This window comes from Pelodiscus sinensis, chromosome 17 (assembly GCF_052426305.1).
Source record: "Pelodiscus sinensis isolate ZL-2025 chromosome 17, ASM5242630v1, whole genome shotgun sequence".
Taxonomy (NCBI): Eukaryota; Metazoa; Chordata; order Testudines; family Trionychidae; genus Pelodiscus; species Pelodiscus sinensis.
In genome coordinates this window covers 26198106-26221016 of record NC_143068.1, presented here as the reverse complement: position 1 = coordinate 26221016, position 22911 = coordinate 26198106, and the positions used below count along the sequence as shown (strand labels likewise).

At 49.7% G+C, this 22911-nt stretch overlaps 1 protein-coding gene across 3 annotated transcripts; it reads left to right on the top strand.

Annotated features, from left to right (window-relative positions):
• The first annotated feature begins 9534 nt into the window (after nucleotides 1-9534).
• On the top strand, nucleotides 9535-18687 carry LOC102445965 (antileukoproteinase-like). 3 transcript variants are annotated; one of them, XM_025183997.3, is made up of 6 exons: nucleotides 9535-9693; nucleotides 10735-10878; nucleotides 11042-11203; nucleotides 15654-15797; nucleotides 16555-16698; nucleotides 17635-18687. In XM_025183997.3, the coding sequence occupies exons 1-6, from the start codon at nucleotides 9591-9593 to the stop codon at nucleotides 17691-17693; spliced, it is 756 nt and encodes a 251-aa protein (XP_025039782.3). In that variant the 5' UTR covers nucleotides 9535-9590; the 3' UTR covers nucleotides 17694-18687. The 3 variants fall into 3 exon arrangements, with proteins under 3 accessions (XP_025039782.3, XP_075757392.2, XP_089625834.1); XM_075901277.2 differs by having other exon boundaries at nucleotides 17630-18687; XM_089769708.1 differs by lacking the exon at nucleotides 10735-10878 and having other exon boundaries at nucleotides 9536-9693.
• Nucleotides 18688-22911: the final 4224 nt, after the last annotated feature.

Here is a 22911-nt window from a genome sequence, read left to right as displayed (position 1 = left end):
TGAAGTCTCACACACACACACACACACACACACACACACGGTCAGGAGCAGAACCAACATCTGCTGCCAGCCACTGGAGTTTTCACTCAGGACACCATAACTGCTCCCCTGAAAAGGCAGGATTAAGGCGGGAACTCCAGACCACGCTGACTTCACCCCATACGCTCTGCATCTGCACATCCCCTCTGCGAATAAATAAAAAGTTCCTTATTTAAAAAGAGAGAGACGGTGCTTATGTTACCCTGAGCCACTTAGAAAACGCTCCATCTCTGACCTATCAGATGGCCAGCCTGTCCCAGAGAGAGCAGCTGTGAGAGAAGGAGCAGATGGCATTCAGAGATGCTGCTAGCCACAAAGGGCGCATGGGCTTGGCCTGCTGGAGATGAGGGGGAAGGGAGGCTTTTCCTTTCTGCTGAGGTGCCATGGAGGCAGGAGGCGAGCTGTGATGCTTCACAAACCTCAGCCAGGCATTCCTGGGAATTTTCCTCCCTCACGCTCTTCAGGGGAAGAATCAGAGGCACCTACAAACCGGATCACAGTACCCCAGGCGTGAAATGACATCAGTGTCAACGTCGGCCATAGCACACAGTATGAGCTATTTGAACTTAGGGCGGAAGGTCTGATTTGCTAGTAGGGAAGGAGAGGGATAAGCAAGAGGATCCATTTCAGGTGGTGACTCTCAGCTCCTTGGTTCAGCTGGGAAAGTCCAAACCTGCTTCACCTGAAGACAAACGCACACAGGGCAGGACTGGGAAAAGAAAAGCCCCGAGGAGGAAAATGCAGCTTCTGTCTGATGGCTGCAGTCAGTTGCTGGAAGACCACGGGCACCGTACATGATATGTGAGCCAATTAATGCCGCCCATGCGCTGACCCCACTGCAAAAATGTGTGGGGTCAATGCACGGGAGTGGTTAACTATCATCAATATTTTCCTCTGGCCAGGCTGTGCTGGGGAAATTTCTGCTGTGACCTGGCTGCTTGGTATGGCTGGTAGCTCCCTGAACAGGCTACAGCAGATTCTTGCTAGATTTGTCCGAGTGACTCAGCCAGGTCTTTATAGGACAGATGCTGAAAGGGAGAGACAGAGAAGAATCAGGAGGAACAAGGTGGAGTTGCAGGTGTCAGGCCAGGGAGGGAGGAATGGAAAACTCATAGGTTTACAGCTCAGGAGTTGGTGTAGGCATTTGGCTTCTGCCCCACAGCTAGTGTGCTGGGGGCACCTTTCAGAGAAGGAAGGCAGTGCAGGCCCTGAGTCTCAGCCTGAGGGCAACATTTGATGTGTGGAGGCTGATGCTGCAGGCCCATATGCAGGAATTTCTGTGAGGGGTGCAAGCTGTGGGAGGGGCTGGTGGCTGCCACAGCCCAGTCCCAGGCTCCATGGCCCAGCCCTGCCCCCGGCCTCATTCCTGGGTGAGAAATGGGGGAATCAGCTTCAGCCTTCCCCAGCCAGCCAGAGCATGGGGGAGGGAGTCTGGGGCAGCCCGCCTTGCTGCTTCCCCCCGGCTGGCCAGAGAACAGGGGAGGGAGGCTGGGGCAATGTGCTACCTCTGCCTTCCCTAGATTGGCCGGAAGCGGACCCATGGTGGACCATGAAGGACCATGTGTAGGTAGGGGGTGTATTCACACCCTTTGCACTCCTGTCCCATACTGGCCTGTGCTGCCTGGAGCCCTCCCCCATCCCATCCCCTATGCCCTGGCATATACATTACCAAGTGCTCCCAGGGACATTATTTCAAATTTTGGTTTGCAGGGAGAGGAGACTGGAACCATGGTTCCAGGAGCTACTCAGGCACTTGAAAACTCTGGTAGACAGCTAAGCAGTTAGCTGACAGGAGCCCTGTATCTATTTCCTATATATAAAAAAAGTCAAATACATATTAGCCCCACTGCGCTCTAATAACAGCATGTTCTGACATCTCATGGCAAGTCACTTAAGGAACACTGCTACGTTTAGAATTTTCATATATAGGCCACGTTTCCACTTGCAGGAAGCTCGACGTTGTGGCGGTTGATCTTCTGCCATTCAATTTAGCAGGTCTAGAAAAGACCCACTAAATCAAATACTGAGGGTGCCCCCATTAGTGCCAGTACTCCTACTCCTCGGGAAGAGTAAGATGATGGGAGTCTTTCTTCTGTTGACCTCCAACTGTGAGAATGGCGCCAAAGCTCGACTTAAAGTACATCAGCTCCAGCTACGTTTTGTACGTAGCTGGAATTGCATACCTGAAGCTGACCTTCCCCTGAATCATGGACCTGGCCATATTCTTATTTTGTTACTAACTCTGCACAATAAGGCTATGTCTAGACTGCAGAGTTCTATCAGAAAAAGATATGCAAATTGCGGGGTTTAGTGGGTTACAGCAGGTGCAGGTACATCTGGCTTAACTTCAATGTAAGAACATTAGATTGGTCATACTGGGTCAGACCAAAGGTCCATCTAGCCCAGTGTCCTATCTTTTCACAGTCGCCAACATCAAGTGCTTCAGAGGAAATGAACACAACCAGCAATCATTGAGTGATTCATCCCACCACCCATTCTCAGCTTTTGGCAAACTGAGGTGAGGCACATGAAGAACATGATGTTGGATCCATGCCCACCCTGGCTAATAGCCACTGAAGGACCTATTCTCTATGAACTTACTTAGTTCTTTTTTGAACTTCCTTATAGTTTTGGCCTTCACAACATCCTCTGGCAAAGAGTTCCACAAGTTGACTTTGAAAAATACTTCCTTATGTTTGTTTTAAATCTACCACCTATTAATTTCATTGAGTGACTCCTCAATCTTGTATTATTTGAAGGAGTAAACAACACTTCCTTATTCAAGTTTTCCACACCATTCTTGATTTTATAGACCTGTGTCTTTCTCCCGCTTCATCCTCTCTTTTCCCAATTGAAAAGTCCCAGTCTTTGTAATCTTTCCTCATATGGATGTGTTCAGTACTTCTAGTAATTTCTGTTGTTATTCTCTATACCTTTTGCAAATCCAATATATCTTTTTATGAGATGGGTTGACCAAATCCGCATGCAATTTTCAATATTTGGGCATATCATGGATTTATATAGAGGCAATACGATATTTTCTGTCTTCTCTATCTCTGTCCTAACATATCCCAATATTCTGTTAGCATTTTTGATTGCCACTAGACATCGAGCAGATATTGCCAGACAACTATCCACAATAATTCCAAGATCTCTTTATTGATGAGCTCAGCTAATTTAGACCCCATTATTTTCAGGCCTATATGCGGGGGGAGGGGTGCGAAGGGTGCAAAAGCCCCCCCATGGTTCCCCAAGAAAGCATGCTCCAGCTGGCCAGAGGAAAGCAGGAGCAACCTCCTCCCTCCCCCATGCTCTGGCTGGGGCTGATTTTGCTGCTTACTTGAGGGAACATGGTGGGTGTATTCACAGCCTTGCGGTCCACATTTACAAAGAAACCACCTCCCCAGAAATTCCTGCATATGGGCCTGATTTTGTATGTATATTTGGGATTATATTTTGCCATGGGCATCAACATTGAATTTCATCTGCCATTGTGTTAACCAGTCACCCAGTATTGTGAAATCCCTTTGTAACTCTTTGCAGTCAGGCTTGCATTTAACTATCTTGAATACATTTTGTATCATCTGCAAATTTTGCCACTTCACTGTTTACCTTTTTTTCAAGCTCATGTATGCAGGAGTGGCCCGAGGCGGGCTGCGGCAGCTGGCACCCCAGGCGGAACGTGGCGTCCCGTTGAAAGCGGCGCCCTAGGCGACAGCCGAGTCGGCCTAGAGTCACGGGCTGCCTCTGCATTTGTCCCAATATGGATACCTGGGGACACCACTATTTCCTTTTCTCCATTCTCACCATTGATTCCCATCCTTTGTTTCCCATCTTTTAACGGGAGTGCCTGACAAAACTTTTGGAATCATCTAATGATCCTTAGATTACCTTACAAACAAGCCTTCATCACCCTGCCTTTGTTTATAAACAAACTCCCTGCCCCAAAGTGTGTGTTGCTCCCAGCTTAGGAATTAATCACATATCACACTCAGTCAGTGTTGCAGTTGAGAGCTCTGTCTGGGGCTAGAGTAAGTAGAGCCCTAAATCTAGGGGAGGTCTGGATCTCCCTGCCCCTTCTAAATGGCACCGCGGAGTGCTCCTTCAAATGAAATGACCAAAAAGCATGGCAACTTTGTCCCATGAAAGGTGCCCAATTGTTTATTTTTCACTAGCCCAGATGTGGCCACAGCCTCTTATCTTGGGATGAGTCTGCTGTGCTGTTCTAACAATGAGGCAGCCTCCCCACATGCCTTGGAAGGCCCTGCTCAGCCGTTCTGTCATGTACGCACACGCCGCTCGCACCAGTTCTTTAACTCTGCTCTAAAGCTTCTTTCCTGACATGTTTACGGGTCCCACAAACACCTTGTCGCTTTTCACCTGCTTCGATCCATTAGAGATTTCCGTCAAGGGCAGAGCTCAACCCAACAGCCCCTGCTATTCAGAAAAGCAGCCACACAAATTAAAGTCCGTGAGAAATAAAATGTCACTTTGTCCTTGGGGGTACTACGAGTGTCACCGCTGGGAGCCCTGGGGGCTGCATCATCCAATGGGGTATGTAGAGGGATGAATGTGTCTTTAAGACACCTTGCTGCTCCTCTGACCGTGGGGCTTTGGGCAGAATGCAGAAGAGGTAAAGAGCGGCTTCTGAAAGAAGATATGCAAATTAGGTGTGAATTTGCATATCTTCTTCCGATCCCTTTCTCGGAAGAGTTTAAAAAAAAAAGCAGTCTAGATGGGGGTTTTCACATGAAACCCCCTTTTTTGAAAGAACCCTTATTCCTCAGAAACTGAGGTTTACAGGGGTTTATTTTTTCAAAAAAGGGGGTTTTCACACGAAAAACCCCATCTAGACTGCTTTTTTTCTGAAAAAAAAACTCTTGAGATTGGAAGATGATATGCAAATTCCCCCCTAATTTGCATATCTTCTTTCTGAAGCCGCGGGTAGTCTAGATGTAGCCCAGGAGTCCCTCTGCCAACCAAAGATCAGCTGGAGTGCAGTGTTCGACTCCCGCCTTCTTCTGCTCCTCTTCACTGACTCTGTGGAAGTAATGCCACCCAACCTGGGACCTCTGGAGCTTAGTGCATGAGCCTACCACTTGATCTAAAGCCAGCTGGCTCTCAGCTAAGGCTGTAGTGCAAACTCATTCTCTCTCTCTGTATGTGGTTTACATGCCACTCCATGCGACAGTGAGCCACACCCAGCAGGTGGGTGGGTTACACAGAAGCTGGCAGAGTGGGTGGCTAGGAGCTGGAACGAGGGCCAAGAGTTTGGCTCTCCGTCCTCGAGCGATGGGACTTGCTCAAGCTAACGACAGAGACGTCCCACGGTAAATCCATTCATCATCACATGCCAATGTCATCTCTGTGTTCCAGCAAAGGCTCAGCTTGATTAGAATGGTCCAGGGACAGACATCAGGGGAGCATTGAGTAAAGAGTCATCAACCAACTACGTAAGTGCTCAGACTCAGAGACGCAATCACTTCTGTTGCCATTACGTTGCATCCCCATCAGCTGGGCTGGTTGAGTCAGTTTTCCAGCTGCTACCCTGACAACTTTGCTACATTCATTAAAATCGGAGTAAGGTGTGACCGGGGTTCCAAGGAACCAGCTGAAGTCACTCAGTTAGGGTGAACTCCAAAGAACAGGGCAGCCACTCCCCAAAGCTGGTGGTTATTCCAACACTGGGATTTACCAAGACAGCACAAAACAGCCTCTGTGATACCTTACTGGTCATTGTCACAGGGTGAGCACTCACCCCCACGGCACCTCCAGTTAGTCACTCTGGAAATTAGTTCTTCAGCCCTGGAGTGCCCTGTCCTGTCCATAGCACCCTTTGCTCCTAGTGCTGTCCTAAGTCAATGCACCTGCAATTTAGGGTCCTCCCTTCCCAGGGAATCCCCAATCCTCCTATACCTGCCCTGCCTCAGTGACTCACTGCCAGCCATCATCTAGCCCCTTCCCTCAGGGGCAAACTGCAGTCTGAAATGGCCACTCATCTCTGGCAGGGGGTGTGGACTTGCTGCCTTCTTCGTCTTTGGCTATCTCCCTGCAGACCCAATATACTCAGGCCCTGCAGCCTGGAAGCAAGGTCAGGGCAGAGCTCCCCCCGCTGTAACTGCCTTTCCCTAGCACTGCTCTGTCTCAGGAAGCCTTCAGCTTCCTTGGCAACCAGGTCTCCAGGTAGAGCAAGAGTGTGTGTTATCCCTCCAGGAGCCCTTATTTATACAGACCCAGTTTGGCCCTAATTGGCTGGTTCTACCTCAGCTGTGGGCTCCGCTCTCTCAGCCCTATCCCGGGCTGGGTTTTAACCCTTAAAGGGCCAGTGTGGGGCAGACACCCCGTCACAGTCATCCAGAAGCTGACCACACAGTTCTCTTCAAGCAGCTCAGCCTTAGGTTTCTACCCAAGTCAAATAAAGTTCTACCAGTCCCAAAGGATCAGACACATTGCCTCCCAGGTCAATGAATATTTCAGATTTTATCCCAAATACATGCTCGCAGCCAATTCTTATTAACTAAACTTTATTAAAAGATTGGTTAAAAGCTCAGTATACAAACAGACATGAGTACAGTTCTAAGAGCAGATTCATAGTAGAGCTGTTGAGCTTTGTAGTTGCAAAGAGCTCTTTTAGAATTTAGTCCATAGGTTATAGTCTAATGTCCAACATCATATTCTGGGTGTACCCTGCACAAAACCTTAAGCAGATGAGAGACAGCAGGATCAGGACTCCATGGTGTTCCTATGCCATTTCCTGACAGCCCCTTGACTATACAGTCCTGGGTGAACAATAAGCTTTTGATGTGATCTTCCGCTTCCCAAACATCATGGTAATTAACATAAGGCAATTTAACCATTAAACAATGAGCAGTCCTTACCGTTTTACTCATAAAAGCTCATGATATAATATATTTGTTAATCTCTAAGGCATCACAGGACTGCTAGTTGTTTTTAAAGCTACAGACTAACATGGCTACCCCTTAGACTTTTTATCTATAAAGTCTGTGATAAACTATTTAAAAGAGACATATGGAGGATTAAATAATTTCTCCCAAGATTTGCTTAAATGTTAATATTCCCTTTGATCTCTTAAATATCTATAGTAATAGAGACAGGCCCGTACGCAGGGGCGGTGTGAAGGGTGTAAAAGCCCCCCCTTGGTTCCCCAAGTAAGCATGCTCCAGCTGGCCAGGGGGAAGGCTGGGGTGATATCCCCACTTACTTGGGGAGACCATAGGGGGTGCATTCATGCCCTTGTGGTCCACATTTACAAAAAAACCCACCACACCCCCCGTAGAAATTCCTGTGTACAGGCCTGAGAGAGGATCTGTCTGTTTACATGGCTAACATCTAAAAAAATATATAAATAAACATGCACAATTAGGTTTGTATTTCAAAGTTCTGGCCTATCTAGCATTGAATGGCCTTAAACACCATTTATATAATTTTCTAACATGTCTCCACAAGCAGGCTCCGGATTAGGTAGCCTGCAGCATGCTGAACCCTCTCTCGCGATGTGTCATACTTGGCATAAGATTTGTCGCAATTGTATAAAAGTGGTAGCAACAATGGATTTTCTGGTCATATTCTAATCAGATCATATCACACAATGCAAAGTACACCCCATGCCTGTAAGGATTTAGTAGCGCAATTAAAAAAGTGGTCCTGATTCTTCATGACATCACAGCTGTTTTACACAGTTTTTTCTCACCTCGTTGGAATCACACCATGGTAACAGCAGACAATCAGGCCTAGTATGTTGTGTTGGACCTTGAGAGATCAGGGAAGTAATTCATCATTAAAACATTTGTTCTATCACCGTCCACCTGCACAGAATTCTGGCCAAGCACGAGGTCCCTTGCATTGCACCAACAGGCAGGTGTAGAAGAACATAGCTTTTATTGATGCCCTTGGTCAGAGGGAAGCCAGCATATCAAAGTCAGTTTCTGAAGACTCTCATGGCTTTTCCTTCTCATTTCTCCCTATCATCCTGATGGCAAGCAGGTTGCTCAGGAGGGCACAGCGGGAAGTCTTTAGGGTGAGGGAGAGAGAGTGTTAGCATGGTCCTTTCTCACAATCTTTATTTGTAGGTTAGCTAATTGGCAAAAGTCTGCAAAGCAGAACATCCATGGCTCTCTCTGACATTGATGCCTGTTTAGCAGCTGAGTTGGCATCTTCTGCACAGGAACACGGGGATGCCAGAACTGCCATGCCACAGGAGGGCCCTAGCCCATCCATCCAGTGTCCTTTCTCTGAGAAGCCGTAGGCAACATCTATATTGGATAATAATGGAATAATGTGACCACTTTGCCAATCTACCTCTGTACTTACCTGCCCCCATCACCATGGAATTTGAAGCTGCTACGGCATGGAGGTGGAGGTGTGATTTCACAACTCACACAGGCATACTGACACTAGCTCTCAGCAAGTTACTGCTGCATCAGTGGTGGTATAGCTGGCGTCGCACAGGCTGGGTGGGGTGAGCAGTGGCATAGACTTACTGTGCCAACCACGTACCCATGGGTTTGTACTCAGCATAGCTAGCTGGTTTCATCACTTTCCACTGCCTGTGCTAGCATCACTATGCTATTATTTTCACCTTACTAGTGCGATGAGCGCTAATGAGGATACATATATGCAGGCAGGGGGTCTCAGATGCCTTTAGCACCTGTTGGAGACAGACCTTTGATGTATTTGCCCTCGCAGCTCCCCACCGAAGCAGAGAGACTCGGGGCCAGATTTTCAGAGGTATTTTTGCAGGGACAGATAGCAGCCTACGGGTATGTTCAAAAGCACCTATGCACCCACTGCTGTCTTCTGAAGAAAATGCCAGCTCGGCAAAGGGGATCCTAAATATTTGGTTTCAATGGAGTTTGATGCCATGTGGCGTGAAGAATCCTGTTAATCTGCATCTTCAGCCAGCTACGTGCCTTTGAAAATGTGACCTCCTGCAACTTGCCCAAGGTCCGACAGAAAGGAGACAGACCAGGATCCAGGTCTTCCAAGTCTTGAGCCTATACTCTGGTCTAGGGGAAGCTTTTGTCAGATGTTACATCTAGGCACTTAATACAGCTCCTCTCAGGGCAATGCTGAACTCTAAAGTCTCAGAGGGAATGGCTGTCCCCCATCTGTATTTTGAATGGTTTGTGAATCAATGGTACAAGAGGAGAATGTGGCCTATGCTGGCCGGATAGACCGAGCCTGTCAGCACTTTTCTGGGTTACACTGATTGCTTTAAACTCCTTGGATACACATGCCTTTGGGAGCAGAGGGGAGCTGGGGTGTGGGCAGGTAGAGGCCATTGTCCTAAGCTGCTGATGAGTCATGTGAGGAACTCCCTATTTCTGCCAGGGGCAAAACCTCCCAGCAGAGGAGGTTCTTTCCTAAGAAGGGGTGAGGCAGACACGTGTGTCGGCTCATGAAATGGAAGGGGAGGAAGGTCAGGATGTTGAAAGGAACCCAGATGCCTCCTCTCCAACCCCGCCCACGTGAGAGCTTAAATCCCAGTCTGGCTCAGCTATGGGCATTCAGACCTGGCACCCAACAGCACCATGAAGTCAGCTGGTATCTTCCTCCTTGTAGGGACCCTCACCCTCTGGATGGCACAGCCGTCTTGGACTGGCATGACCTTACCTGTGCAACAGATCCTCCAAGGTAAGTGCTGTGAGCAGCTGCTGGCAGCTCTACCCATGGGAGGGCAGAGAGCGGGGGGCTCTTTGGGCTGTAGGGAGGGATCCCCACCCCAGACAGCACTAAGAGGGCTGGCTGCTCTCTTTACTGACCCTCAACCTTGACATTCTGGGATCACAGCTGCTCCTGAATCAGAGAAAGGAAATGTCCTTGTGCCCTGATATGAGCCCAAGGCCATCTCACTAGCAGGGTTTTATACTGTCCACGTACTGATCCTGAGAATGCAGAGACCTTGGAGTGGGGGTTGATGCAAATCCCCCAGTAGGTGCCAACGCTGCAGCTCCTCTTTGTGAATATTTAATCAGATCAGTTCAGTCTGAGCCTGCTTGGTCATGGGGGAGGTTTGTTGGGGACAGGTTCACAGCCAGGCACCCCAATGCATTTCCGAGTAGACAGGGCCAAATCCCCACTTGATGTAAAATGACTGTAGTTCTACCGAAGTCAACAGAGCGACACTGCTCTGGGCCTCTGGCCCTGCCTCTATTGAACAGCCCAGCAAATGGACAGGACTTGCTGGCTCTAAGTAGTTACAACTAGAGTAGCACAGGTTGTTATTATGGGAGCCAGCAGCAAAGCCCCCTCCAGGTTGGGCATTAAATGGATGATTAAACAGCATGGCTGGGAAGCAGGGGTCTGGGATGACAGTGTCCACAGGATTTACCTAGAGACTGGCCTGGCTCCTTTCCCTCCAGATGATGAGGCTTCAGCCACTCATCCCTCAGTCCCCTCGGCCAGGCCCCCCTTGCAGTGTTGTGCTTCTTCAGTCCGTGCTGACATGGCAGCATTTCACACCTGCCTTGCAGTGGCAGAGCTGCGAATGACACACAGAGGCTGGCAGAGGGGATTAGGTGCAGGAGAATTCTGTGGAGGCCTTTCAACCCACAGCAGAATTTGACAGTATCCAGCCTACTTCTACCGCAGTCTGCGCTCTGCCTGGTAGCAAGCACCTTGCGCTGTTGCTCAGCATACTGGGTGGTGTTTAGACCATGCACTTCTTTCTTGCAGTGGAACCTGGAACCTGCCCGGTTGTTGTTCTTAGGTGCAAGATGCACAATCCCCCCAACCGCTGCACATCAGACAGCCAGTGTGCTGGGACAGACAAGTGCTGTGACACCGGCTGTGGGCTGGACTGTATTCCAACTCAGGAAGGTACCTGCTATATTGTTTATAGCCCGGGTGGGGATGGTGGCTCTGCAGGGAGCTTTTGCCCTGTCTCTGCTGAGCCAAGGACAGTATTTCAGCCTTTAGCAAGAACCAAACTTTGTGCTGAATGCTTAGTTTTTCTCCTTGTAACACAGGGTTTGTTTGATAGTTACAGTGAAAGCTGGGACCTGTCCTTGGATCAAGAATAAGTGTCAGATGATAAATCCTCCTAATACATGTAAAAAAGACGACGACTGCCCCAGCATCATGAAGTGTTGCATGTCCAGCTGCGGGAAGCAGTGCATGAATCCCAACCCAAGTTCCTCATCGGGTCAGTATTTCTAATGCTTCTACCATGTTTTGCAGTAAGATCATCCCCTATTCCAGCCCATTGAGCATGGCGGGGGAGAAGGGCTTGTCCAAGCAGGCCTCTCAGGCATCCCTCACTTCAAGGTATGCTAGCCCTTGGTAGTCCTTCATTCCACACACGTGGCATTCCTGGACTTTCATTGTCCAAAGTGATGTGGATCTGAAATGAAGAATAGCACTGGGGTTATAAAGAGAATCACTGGCTCTAAAGGGATGAAGCGCATGGAACTGTAGCTTTCCTGAAGGGACCAGTTGTTGTGGACTTTGAGTGACCTCTGAAGTAATTAATCGTCAGAACATTTGTTCTACCACAGCCAGGAGGGGTCTGAGGTGGGCTGCGGCAGCTGGCGCCCCAGGTGGAACATGCGAATGGTGCCCCCATTGGAGTGACATCATCATCGGGTGCCCCGGGTGCCCCGTGACGTCATCATCGGGCACCCTGTTGAAGGCAGCGCCCTAGGCAACAGCCGAGTTGGCCTATAGTCACGGGCTGCACCTGACCACAACCCACCTTCATGGGATTCTAAATCAAGTCACTTGTCCCTCTTATTGCCCAAATTGGTAGGTGTAGAAGGACCTCTATTTTCTTGATGGCCATTTTCTTATCTGTCGGTCTGTTTCTTAAAAGTCTCACAACTCTTCCTTCTGTGTTTTCCTGTCTGTGCACTATCAAAAAAACCCAAAACCTAGCTGTAGGCACTCTGCTAATTAGCTGGGTGGCATATGAATTTTTCCTGAGTGGCTGAGCAGGTACATAGAAACATTGGAGGTGTTATGTCGTCCCGTGCTCGCAGTTTTTGTTTGTATGTTAGTCACTTGGGAACAGGCGAGAATTTATAAAATAGAAAATGTTTCAAGATTCCCTCTTGTTTCCTGTTCAAAGGATGTAGGAATTACCACGTCAAATAAAATCATGCGTCCATCTATCCAGTATCTTCTCTTTGAGTTCTAAGTGACTTGCTCAAGGTTAGCCAGGGAGAGTGAGATTGAATTTAAACCTAGGTCTCCCAAATCTGTATCCTAGCCACTGGTCCATCTTTTCTCATTAAAGGAAGCCAGTTTCTCACCACGTCTTGGGTAAGATTCTTGCAAGATATTTATCACAGTTTATCTTGGGGTGACGTTGAACTCAAAGGTCCCGGTGTAAATTGTTGTTCATCGGGGTGCTTCATTAGCAAAAAAAAAAACAAAAAGAAGCTGAATGCAGGTGAAACTGAACGAGTGAGCTTTATTCAACCTGAACTTCTCTGTCCATATGGCTGTGTTGATTACAGCCCAACTCCTCACATTCCCAGTTTCCCTGTGTCACCTCAAAGACTTTCTCCCCAGGGAACATGGGCTCTGACTTCAGTTCCCCTGATTATGATACATCTTCCCTATTTTACAAGCAATTTAATATAAACATTAAAAACAAAGAATTGACACCTTGACCACCTTCAGCCAGAGGTTACTAGTGTGTAGCCAAGTTAGTCTTGTCTTCACCATAGACTCAGGTGGCTATGTAATCCTTGAGATTGTTTGGACTCCTCATCTGAGAGTGACACATCTCTGTCTCCCTGTCACCTATCTCTAAGTCTAGAAAAATATCTCCCCATAAAGATTCCTCCCTCTATGTGGACTTGGCCTCTGGATGGTTCATTCTCTGATGAGCTCTGTATCCTTGTAGGCCCTCCTTGTGTACAGTCTCTGAGCTGTTTTCTTATCTGATTCCACTTGATGGCTAATCTGTAGGACTGTTGGGGAGCAGATGTGGTGGTCAGATTCCTATCTGCATGCAATTTACTTCCATTTTGCCAAGGCAAATTGAGGTTTGTTTTCAGTGAGTACAGTGGCCAGAATGCCATGTCTCACAAGGCGAGCCTTTCAGTTTGACAATCACCAACTTGCTTCATGTATCAGGCAGGGCATTGACTTCCCAGCAATTTGAGCCATAGTCCACCACTGTCAAGCGCTGCTTTTCTTTGAAGGTTAGTAAGTGTGTTCCCATCTCGTCCCTCAGGCTAGGGCTAGACTGTGTCTTATATCAGAAAAAGCTACGCAAATGCACTCCGCATTTTGTGTAGCTTTTTCTGATTCTTTTGTCAGAAGAGGCTTTTCCAACATTTGGCCCATCTAGACTGGGCCAAATGTCAGAAAAAACCCTCTTTCAGAAGCCCCCTTCTTCCTCATGAAAGAGCATGTTTGCGCTTCCACAAAAAAAAAGCAGACGTACAAACACATTCCCTGGACACAGCGGGGGTTTTTTGGGATACCTCTGGTATCCCGAACCCCCCCTCCTCCCCCCCGCGCAGTGTAGACATAGCCACAGGAAGCTCATGTGGTAAGAGAATCTCTTTCCCCCGCTGTTTATGGCAGCTGCCACGCCATTCTATCAAGGAGCAGAGTTGTATATTCATCCTGGCCAATAAACACTCTAAGGGTACATCTATACTGCACTGTTATTGTGGAATAACTAGTGTTATTCTGAAATAACAGTGCGAGCGTCTACACAGCAATTCCATTATTTCGAAATAATACGAAATAGCGGATGGCTTATTCCGACTTCCATAAACCTCATTCCATGAGGAATAACTTCTCTTTCAAAATAGCTAATTCAAAATAGCGGCAGTGTGGACGCTCCACTGCTGCTATTTCGAAATAGCTCCTCACCAGGGCCATTCTAAGTAATTTCTCCCCAGTGCCTCCTGGGGCTCTAAATCAAGGTAGCGCGTCCACATTAGAGAAGTCTGCCTCGGACTAATTTTGAGGCTTCCCTGTAGTGTGGACGTGCTATTTCAAAATGAGCTATTTCGGAATATATCTTTCAGAATAGCTTATTCCGAAATAAGTGTGCAGTATAGACATACCCTCAGACAGCTGTCTATGCCCAGGTATGAAGCACATCTTTTTTGAACGACATCCTTACATACCTGGGTAAGGACGACAGCTACCTGCCCACAAATCATGATTCTAGCCTGCACACTCAGCTCACCTTTTTATATTAACAGTATGGTTCTCCTCCTCCCAGTACTTGGCTTTTCTCCACTACAGTCGCTCTGCTGAGTCCTTTTCCATAGCCTCCTGGATTTCCATCAGCTTTGCTGTTGTAACTGAGAGAAGGTGCATCCTGTTAGTGGTTTCAGTGTCCTGACCCCCTCTCACATCTGACGCTGATCTCAGGGAGTCAGCTAGCTCCAGTAATCATCTCGGACAATACCTGATTTCTACCTGGTAGAGCAGATGGGGCAGCAACATGTGCTCACATCTCTCTGGAGCACTAAGAAGGGGACTTGTAGAATTGTCTCTAAAGGCACTAGTGGCCAGAGGGACACTGATAGAATCACTCCATTCCACATACCACAGCCAGGAACTCTTTTCTTCTTGGGTATACCTGAGTTTGCTCTCAACCAGGGATCTGCCAGTATAGAACTTTGTCTACACTAAGTCCCGCCATCGATATAATCTATGTGACTTCAGCATTGCAAATAGCGTAGTTGAAGTCAACGTATTTACCACAGCGTATGGTAAGGTTGGCAGGGGCTGCTCGCCCATTGATGCCAGCTACTCTTCTCATTCTGGGGGAAGTACGGGCGTTGATGGGAGAGTGCTCGGGGATTAATCTGTTGCGTCTAAGCAGAGGTGATAAATCAACGACCAGTGAATTGATTGCTGAGGCATTGATCTCTGGCAACATAGAGATAAGTCCAAAAAGTGATAGTAGCAGGGGTCTAAAGGATTTGGCTAGAGACCTGCATGGGTCCTACTTTCCCTCCATAATTCTCATCTCCAGATGACGAGGCTTCAGTCACTCACCCCTCAGCAACAGAGGACCCAATTCCCCCTGCCACATCCCTCTTGCAGTCTTGTTAATCTTTGTCCATGCTGACATTTTACACCTTGCCTTGCAGAGCAGGGAACAACATGAGGTGCCCGGCAGGGGAATGCCAGTAGAGGCTTTTCAACTACTAGCAGAATTTGTACATGGAGATATACCTATCTCATAGAGCTGGAAGGGAGCTGGAGAGGTCATCAAGTCCAGTCCCCTGTCCTCACAGCAAGACCACATACCATCCTTAACAGATTTGCCCCAGATCCCTAAAAGGCTCCCTCAAGGATTGAGCTCACAACGCTGGGTTTAGCAGGCCAATGCTCAAACCTCTGAGCTATCCCTCGCCCTTTCACAGAGCCCTGCCTGCTCCTACCACTGGCTGTGTGCTGCCTGATAGCCAGGGCCTCTCACTGGAGCTTAGCATGCTGCCCAGCATTGGTGACTGGTGCTTGGGGAGTGAGTACAAGAGGGGCAGGCACCCCATTTAGCATTTAAAATGTTGGTGGGGAAATGGAGGTGGTGCATCTCTGGAGTGCTACCACGAGTCACCTATGCTGCCCAATAGTACAGGGTGGTATTTATACTGGGCAATTCTTTCTTGCAGTGAAATCTGGGACCTGCCCAGTGGTTCCTGTCAGGTGCAAGATGCATAATCCTCCTAACCGTTGTGTATCAGACAGCCAGTGTGCTGGAACAGACAAGTGCTGTGAGACCATCTGTGGACGGAGCTGTGTTCCACCTCAGCAAGGTACCTGCCTCTTTGCTGATACTGGTGTGTGTTGATCCCCCAGGGAATGCTCCCTCTGGTCCTGCTGAGCCCAGGACAGCATTTCAGCCTTGAGTAGCTAGAGATCTGTGTGCTAGGGGCGCAGTCTGATGCAGTGAAACCTAGGACCTGCCCAGTGACCGAGAATACCTGTCTTGGGTAGATCCTCCTAATAAATGCAAGGCGAACCTGGAGTGCTCTGGCACACCAAAGTGATGCATGTCCGCCTGCGCAAAGGCTTGCCTTCCGCCCAGCCAAAGACCTGCACCAAGCCAGTATTTCTAACCCTCCGCCTCGCTCTGCAGTGAGCTCACACCCTGTCCCAGCCCATCGGGGGCAGGTAGGGCAGGCGTGTGCTGTGTGGCCAAGCAGGCCTCCCTCTCCCTACCTGACTCAAGTAGCCCCTCCCACTTTGGCAGGTGCCGCTCCTTTTAGTCCCAGTGGTACCTGCATGCCACACAGATTTGACATCCCTGCTCCTTGCTGTTGAAAGTTACTTGCAATGAGGAGTGATGGCACAGGGGCTACAGAATCACTGGCACCACAGGAATGAATCGCACAGAACTCTAGCTAGTCTGCAGGAATCCCTTGCGTGGGTCCCTCCTTTTAGGGCTCAGCAGGGTGAGAGGTAAGGCCCCAAGGGGACTGGAGCTGAGTCGTCAGCAGGCAGAGAACAATGTTCGGGGCTTGGCTAGTATCCGGGGATAGGGTTTGTTTACTCTGCCATCTTCCCTTGCAGCCAAATCTGGGACTTGCCCAGTGGTTACTGTCCGGTGTCTTATGATTAATCCTCCCAACCTTTGTGATCATGACCATCAATGTGAGGGGCCAAAGAAATGCTGTGAAACTGGCTGTGGGAGAAACTGCGTCATGCCTCAGAGAGGTACAGTCCTGGTCTCGGGATACGTGGGTCGCCTCTCTCCTGATGACAGGAGACCCTGGCTAACTGTCTCTGGGGAGCTCAGCCCGGCTCAGTCATTGTTCTGATCTCCAGGTGCTGGACCCAGAGTTCCAGAGCATTTGGGCAGAAGCAGCTCAGATAATGGAGAACTCTTGCAAACATGAGGCACCACCGCCTGCATCCCCTATCCCAGCATGCAGTGCAGGGGTAGCTTGCACAATGATCTGCCTGTGTTACACAGAAACCTGGCCTCTGTCCAACAGTCAGTATAAGGTGTCTCTCCTTGTATGCTGGTGTGAACTGGACAGGCAGCGTCCAGGAAATCAGACGAGTTCTGACGCCCACTGTGGGCTGGATGGTGACAACCCACAGAAAAATACCTGCCTCCACTGATGTTTACATCTTAAGTGTCCAGCCTCTGCAGTGAGATCTCTCCCTGGCTCCAGCTGGGCATAGGGGCTGCCCCCTGGGAAGGATAGTACAGCTCTAGGCTGCAGGCACAAATCACTGCTCGCTGCAGTCTAGAGGTGCCGTATGCTGCTTTACCAGAGAAGTACCTGGGTACTTGCCACCTTCCCCTACACTTGTTACACTGGTGCTGAGCCTGAAACATTCAAATTCATGCTGGCCCTAGTGGAGAGATCAGCATATGAAACCCTGAATGAGTAGCCAAACTGTGGCTGGAAACAGGTGAAACAAAATACAAGTTCAGCATCAGAAAACCAGTGCTGCCATGGGGTGGAAAGTATTGCAGCCACACGGGAAATGGCCACGATTTTGGAACAGGACACAGGAGTCCGAGTTCCCAGCCCCCTGTTCATTCCAAGAGCACAGCTTCCCCTCTGAGACAGCCCAGGATTTTCCCCTTATGGCTTCTGACTTCTTTGTTTCCTCCCTCTCCGCCCCCCCGCAGCGTAGCTTGCTTCGGAAGTAAATCAAGGCACCCCAGGAGCAGCAATGACACCAGACCCCTGTAGCTGAACCTCATGGAATTTCCCCAGGTCCAAAGCAGGAAATCACTTCACCTAACTCCAACTCTCCACCTAAACCGTTGGGGAAAAAAGTGGACTCTAGATATTTGAATCGACACAGAGAGCAGAGATGCATGTCACTTAAATGAGGTGATGAAAACAATGATGCCATCCACAGAACTTCACCCAAGAAGGGATTTTTTAGTGAAGTTTCTTACAGGTTAGCCTGCAGTCCAGCGTGAAGATGATATGCAGTTGAAGCAGAGGTACTGGAGCGAGGAAGGGAAGCAACACACCTCTTGGCTTGAAGTGGATTCCATTATATATAAGGTTTTCAATTTGGTTCAATGGCTCTCAGCACCCCTATTTACAAACTGTTCCAACACTCCCCCCCGTCATCCAGTGTGACAATCTACTTATCTGTATAAGGAGCATCTTCCATCTGCTCTGCATTTTTATCAACATTCGCCCAACTCTGTCTGTGAGAAGAGGTGGAGAGTCATTGGTCAAAGAACAAGGAATGGTACATATTGTAACCTCCCCACCTCCAAAATTACAATAAACCTGTTCCCCTTTTTTGACAAGAATGTTTTAGTATAAAAGTTCTTTACAATCTAATACCATCTGAAAGCTATCACTGTCTTCAGCACAATTCCAGCTCCAGGCCACTAACACCAGTGATGGAGACGGTGTTTTTAGGCTCTTTTCACATATTTTTTGTACTATCACTTGGTACGGCTCTGGGGAAATTCCTTTACAGGTTCAGATCCTGCCTAGACAGCATAAAAAAACCCAGGAGAGTTTTGTCCTGTGTTAACCCTGAGATTTTTTACCCATGATGCTTTCGTCAGTGTTCCTGAGCAGAAACAGCGTGCCCTTGGCGTGGATCTTATTGACTGGGGCCACCCCTCCCTGTGCTACTGCCCAAACTTGTTGCTCATGGGATTTAATTAGAACCACTTGGACACGTTCCAAATAAAGAGTTGTCTTTCAAGCCTTATCTTTGTTGTTTGTGATTCCAAAGCCTGCCCGGTCGCACCCACTCTGCTTTTCATCCCCAGCCTCTGCCAGCGCAGTCAGAGCCGGAGCCAACACCAACGCACAGCTCCAGGCTCTTTCCCCACAGTTTGGAATTAGGGAAGTACATCCCCAGTCCAGGTGGGGGTCTCAAAGCCACTTGGCTGTGGTGGGGGAGAGAGATGGGGAAGGGGGAATCCATAGCCTCTCTCACACTCCCCCTGTATGGGTATGTCTACACTACAGCGCTAATTCGAACGAACTTAGTTCGAATTAGTTAATTCGAACTAAGCTAATTCGAACTAACGCATCTAGAATTAAAAACTAGTTCGAATTAGCGTTTTGCTAATTCGAACTAGCGCGTCCACATTAAGTGGACCCTGAAGCGGGGTTAAGGATGGCCGGAGCGTGGAGATGCTGTCTCAGGCTAGCCGAGGGCTGTGCTTAAAGGGTCCCGACCCCCACCCCGGACAGAAAGTTCTCAGGGGTGCCCCGCTTGCAAAGCAGTCCTGGCTTGGAGTGCCGTGAGTGCCCACACTGGGCACATCACAGCACTCGGCCATCAGCCCGGCTGCACTTGCCGCAGGCTGCCATCTGGGGAGAGGGGGCAATTGGGGGGCTGCAGGAGAGCTTCCACCCCCAGAAGCCCGCAGAGCCAGCCCAGTCCTCCCCATTAGGGGCTCGTGCCCCATTCCTCCCTCACCTCCTTCCACTTACCCTTCCCTAGTCCCTCTTCTTGATGTACAAAATAAAGATAACGTGTCTTCCAAAATGGAATCTGTCTTTTTTGAACAAAACTGGGGGAGACTGGGAAAAGGAGGTGGGAGAGGGGAAGAGAGAGGGTGGGAGAGGGGAGGGCAACTAAAATGATCAGGGGTTGGGAACAGGTACCATATGAAGAGAGGCTAAAGAGACTGGGACTTTTCAGCTTAGAAAAGAGGAGACGGAGGGGGGACAGGATAGAGGTCTCTAAAAGCAGGAGTTGGGTGGAGACGGTGCATACAGAAAAGTTCTTCATTAGTTCCCATAAAGAAGGACTAGAGGACACCAAAGGAAAGGAATGGGTAGCAGGCTTCAAACTAGTAACAGAAAGTTGTTCTTCACAAAGCAAAGAGTCAACCTGTGGAACTCCTTGCTGCAGGAGGCTGTGAAGGATAGAACTAGAACAGAGTTTAAAGGGAAGTGAGATCAAGTCATGGAGGTTGGGTCCATGGAGTGGTATTAGCCAGGGGGTAGGAGTGGTGTCCCTGCCCAAGGTTTGTGGAAGGCTGGAGAGGGATGGCACGAGACGAATGGCTTGGTCACTATCTTCGGTCCATCCCCTCCAGGGTTCCTAGGGTTGGCCACTGTCGGCAGACAGGCTACTGGGCTAGATGGACCTTTGGTCTGACCCAGTACGGCCATTGTAAGCTCAGGGCTCAGGATCGGGGGTCTCAGTGGACCCCCTTGATTCTCTTGCACACCTGCTCCTGGGTGGCCAGGCTGTCAGTTCAGCGCTCAGATGGTTCCAGCCCAGGGAGCAGCTTGGGAAATTGGGCAAGCTACAGCAGCAGTGGCTGGAGAAGGGAAAAGGAATCATAGAATCATAGAACCACAGAGCTGGAAGAGACCTTAGAAGGTCATCAAGTCCAGCCCCCTGCCCAGGGCAGGACCAATCCCAACTAAATCAGCCCAGCCAGGGCTTTGTCAAGCTGAGACTTAAACACCTCTAGGGATGGAGACTCCACTACTCCCCTAGGGAACCCATCCCAGTGCTTCACCACCCTCCTAGTGAAATAGTTTTTCCTAATATCCAACCTGGACCTCTCCTACCAAAGGAAACATACCTTTGTACTAAGAAAGCTTTGTGGTGTCCCAAGATCCCTCATGGAAATGGGCAGGGGATAACTGGAGTGACTGAGTTTGAGAAAAGTGGCACTTGGAAATCTGTAGGATGTGGCGGGCAGAGTGGGGGGGGGCAGGCAAGGGGAAGGCGACTTGACTGACTGGGTTGTGGTCCAATGCCCATGCTGTCTTTAGATAACATCTCCCCTGGCCTCACCCACAAGCCTCACCCAGGCTCTGGAAAGCAGACAGACGTTGTATGTTTTGCTCTTTACAAGAGTGGCAATATGAATGCACCACATGAGCGGCATGAGGGCCAATAACAGTATATGCTAATGCCATACAGCATGCCAGGCCTGGCGCCATACACCCACAGCAGCTCTGGCTGGGTTCTGGGACTTCTCAAACATACACGACTGTTAGGGCCACTACAGGGCTTGCCTACGCAATTCCAATCAGCTACAAATGGGAGAGCCAGGGAGATGCCTCTTGGACACTTCCTGGGGATGGGAACGGTGGACAGGGCTAGAATACTCTCATCCCTGCCCCATGGAGATAGGAACAGGATCAGAAGGGACTTCCTGGGGAGATGCCAACATGGAGACTTGACTCTGCCAAGTTAGCTAGCTCAGGATTCAGTGTCCATCCACAAGCCAGGAAGTTTGTTCCCCTCCCCACTCTTGGGGTATCTGGGCCTTGGCGATACTCTGCCCTTTCTTGGGGTCCACTGATCCGGCAGGTGGAAATCTCCCTTTCGCCTGTGGCACAAGTTGGGACAAGGCCAAGGCAGCAGAAGGGCTGGGCTGGACCAAACTAAGTTGTGTTCATGGGAGCTGCGGCTGAACTAGAGGTCGGGTTTGTACAGAGCAGGATTTCCTGTGGGACCCACTGATCATTTTCCCTTTCTCCAGCCTAACTTCCCGCCTCCTGAGGGCGTCCCCAGGAGCAGCCGTGACACCAGCTGGATGTGCCTGGGACCCACAGACCAGCCCTAGGAAATCTGCCTGCACAAGCAGCGCCTGCACTCGGACCCATCTCGTCTTGAGCACCAGTCACACGCGTTGCCCCTCTCAGGGGGCTGCCCTGGAATTTCAAACCCTACCCACGTAGCACGGAGGGGACTGGGCTGAGCCTTTATCCTGCAAAGGATCTGAGGAGCATGCTTCACAGTCCTTTTGCAGTGGCCCTTTCCCTACGTTGCAGGGGAGGCTTTGGGCAGGGCTGGGGGCAAGGGAGGGAATCTCTCTCTTCTTGCCCTGACTGTATAATTTGGCATCCCTGGCAACTCGTGCACAGTAACAAATAAAGAAGTTTGTTCATGTGGCGGTTTGTCACCTGTGATTCTGGTCACCTCCATCTGCAGGCTCCCCCCCCCGCCCCCCCCGGCTCCCCCCTGCTTGTCCCGATGGTCGGCACATCTGGACCCGCGTCTTCCCCAGGGAGCTGTCCCGGTTGGTTCGGCACATTGATCTGTCTCTTTCTAAGAAAGCCTTTGGGGCCTTAACACAAGGGGAAGTGGCTCTGAGTGACAGCAGCATCTGCACATCTCGCCAACACAGGGCAAGGGAGCTGTCCCATCCAGGGTGGGTTGGGAGCCACTTCGCTGAGTCCCCATCCCAGGGCCCTGGAGAGATGCACTGAGGCTGGGTTTGGCAGATGTGCCACTGAGCTGCCATGGCTGCCCATCCTGCCCTGGGCCATAGCCCTGAGAGCCACTAGCCTCCGCACCCTACCCAGGCAAGGCCAGCCCTCTCGGGCCAACTCAGAACCGTCTGTTCAGAACGGAGCGAGCACCATCCCAAGTGCCAGCTGGAAACCCACCCAACGCTGCCTCCCTGACTGCAGGCCTACAAGGAGCCATGATGGGGAATTCTATGGACTGAGCCATCTAGTCTGCACCAGGGCTCAGGTCAGCATGGAGAGGGAAAGCTCCTAGGTGGCAGGTCTCCAGGGAAAGCAGGGGGAAGGAAACGGAGTTTGAGGGGCAACATGCTTTCTCTGGCCTAACAGAGTTCCTGGTTCAGAGATGAAGAATTTTTCTTGCCCTCCACTGGACTCTCTCCACTGCATCCACATCCTTTCTGTAGTAGGGAGCCCAAACCTAGATGCAGTACTCCAGCTGTGGCCTCACCAGTGCCAAATAGAGGGAAATAATCACTTCCCTCAATCTGCTAGCAATGCTCCTACTAATGCACCCTAATATGCCATTAGCTTTCTTGGCAACAAGGGCACACTGTTAACTCATATCCAGCTTATCATAGAACCACAGAGCGGGAAGAGACCTCAGGAGGTCATCAAGTCCAACCCCCTGCCCAAAGCAGGACCAATCCCAACTAAATCAACCTAGCCAGGGCTTTGTCAAGCCGAGACTTAAACACCTCTA